Raw genomic sequence first — 1144 nt, forward strand, 5'->3', positions numbered from 1 at the left:
TTTTAAAAATTCAATATGCAGTCGATTACGGGCATCTTAGTACTACTGCTGATGCCTTCATTTGGTGGCATTTTGGTGGGCAATTTTGTTTCGCCGTCACTTGTTTTCTGCATTCTTCGCACTGCGATCAGTCATTTATTCGCGTGTCGTTGATACAATACGTACTGCTTTACTAAAGCTGGGATTGATTTATAGTTCAGTGTGTTAAACGAAGGAAATACGGTACGTACATATTATTTAAGTGTTATAAGTTCGGATATTTTGCATTAACAAAAGGTTGCAATTTTTCCCGCCTTTTCTTCTTCAGACCTTTTCCAAATTTTACAATAATTACTCCTTATAAGCAGATATGGCCTCACACAGCAACAGTGTTTCTAGTGATGATTCTGACGTGCCACTCGCAGAAATTTTAACAAAACGCCCTAGGATTGCACGAGGAAACCTTTCTGAATATTCTTCAGACAGTTCAGATGAAATCATACCTTTTCATTGCCTTTCCACACGCAGCACTCGCATTTTATCCAGTAGTGAAGACGAAGATACTGAACCTTCTATAAACAATATGACTACTTCGCATATAGATTGGGCTGATCCCATCGGAAACCAACCGCGCCTTACGCCTTTCGTTGGTACACCTGGTTTCAAAACATGCAATCAAACTTACGAAAAACCGGAAGATATTTATTTTTTGTTTATGAGTGATGAATTCTTCGATCTTGTCGTTTCAGAAACGAATCGGTATGCGCAACAATGTCTATCTAAACAAACATCGTATCGATTAGATGAATGGATAGCAACAGACAAAAACGAGATAAAACGGTTTTTTGGACTTATTATGTGGATGGGAATTGTAAAGCTTCCAGAAATAAGTTTGTATTGGTCTAAAGATCCAGCATATTCGCAGACTCTTCCACCTTCAATAATGTCAAGAAATCGGTTTGAACTTTTGCTACGAATGTTGCATTTTAACAACAATGACAAGGAAAATGTAAATGACCGCTTGTATAAAATTAAACCAGTCATTGATATGTTGAATGAAAACTTTGAAAAATATTTTGAACCAGGCGAAATTGTTTGCGTAGACGAATCTCTGATTCCTTTTCGAGGTCGCATTGTCTTCAAACAATATATAAAACAAAAAAGA

General features: G+C 36.8%; 1 protein-coding gene across 1 annotated transcript; it reads left to right on the plus strand.

Moving 5' to 3' along the window:
- Nucleotides 1-349: 349 nt before the first annotated feature.
- Nucleotides 350-988, plus strand: LOC108578225 (piggyBac transposable element-derived protein 4-like; the record flags this gene model as incomplete). The annotated part of the gene is made up of 1 exon (XM_017941510.1): nt 350-988. A coding segment is annotated over exon 1 (639 nt), but the record flags the coding sequence as incomplete, so codon positions are not given.
- Between the last annotated feature and the right edge of the window lie 156 nt (nt 989-1144).

Source organism: Habropoda laboriosa, unplaced genomic scaffold (assembly GCF_001263275.1).
Source record: "Habropoda laboriosa isolate 0110345459 unplaced genomic scaffold, ASM126327v1 scaffold2906, whole genome shotgun sequence".
NCBI lineage: Eukaryota > Metazoa > Arthropoda > Insecta > Hymenoptera > Apidae > Habropoda > Habropoda laboriosa.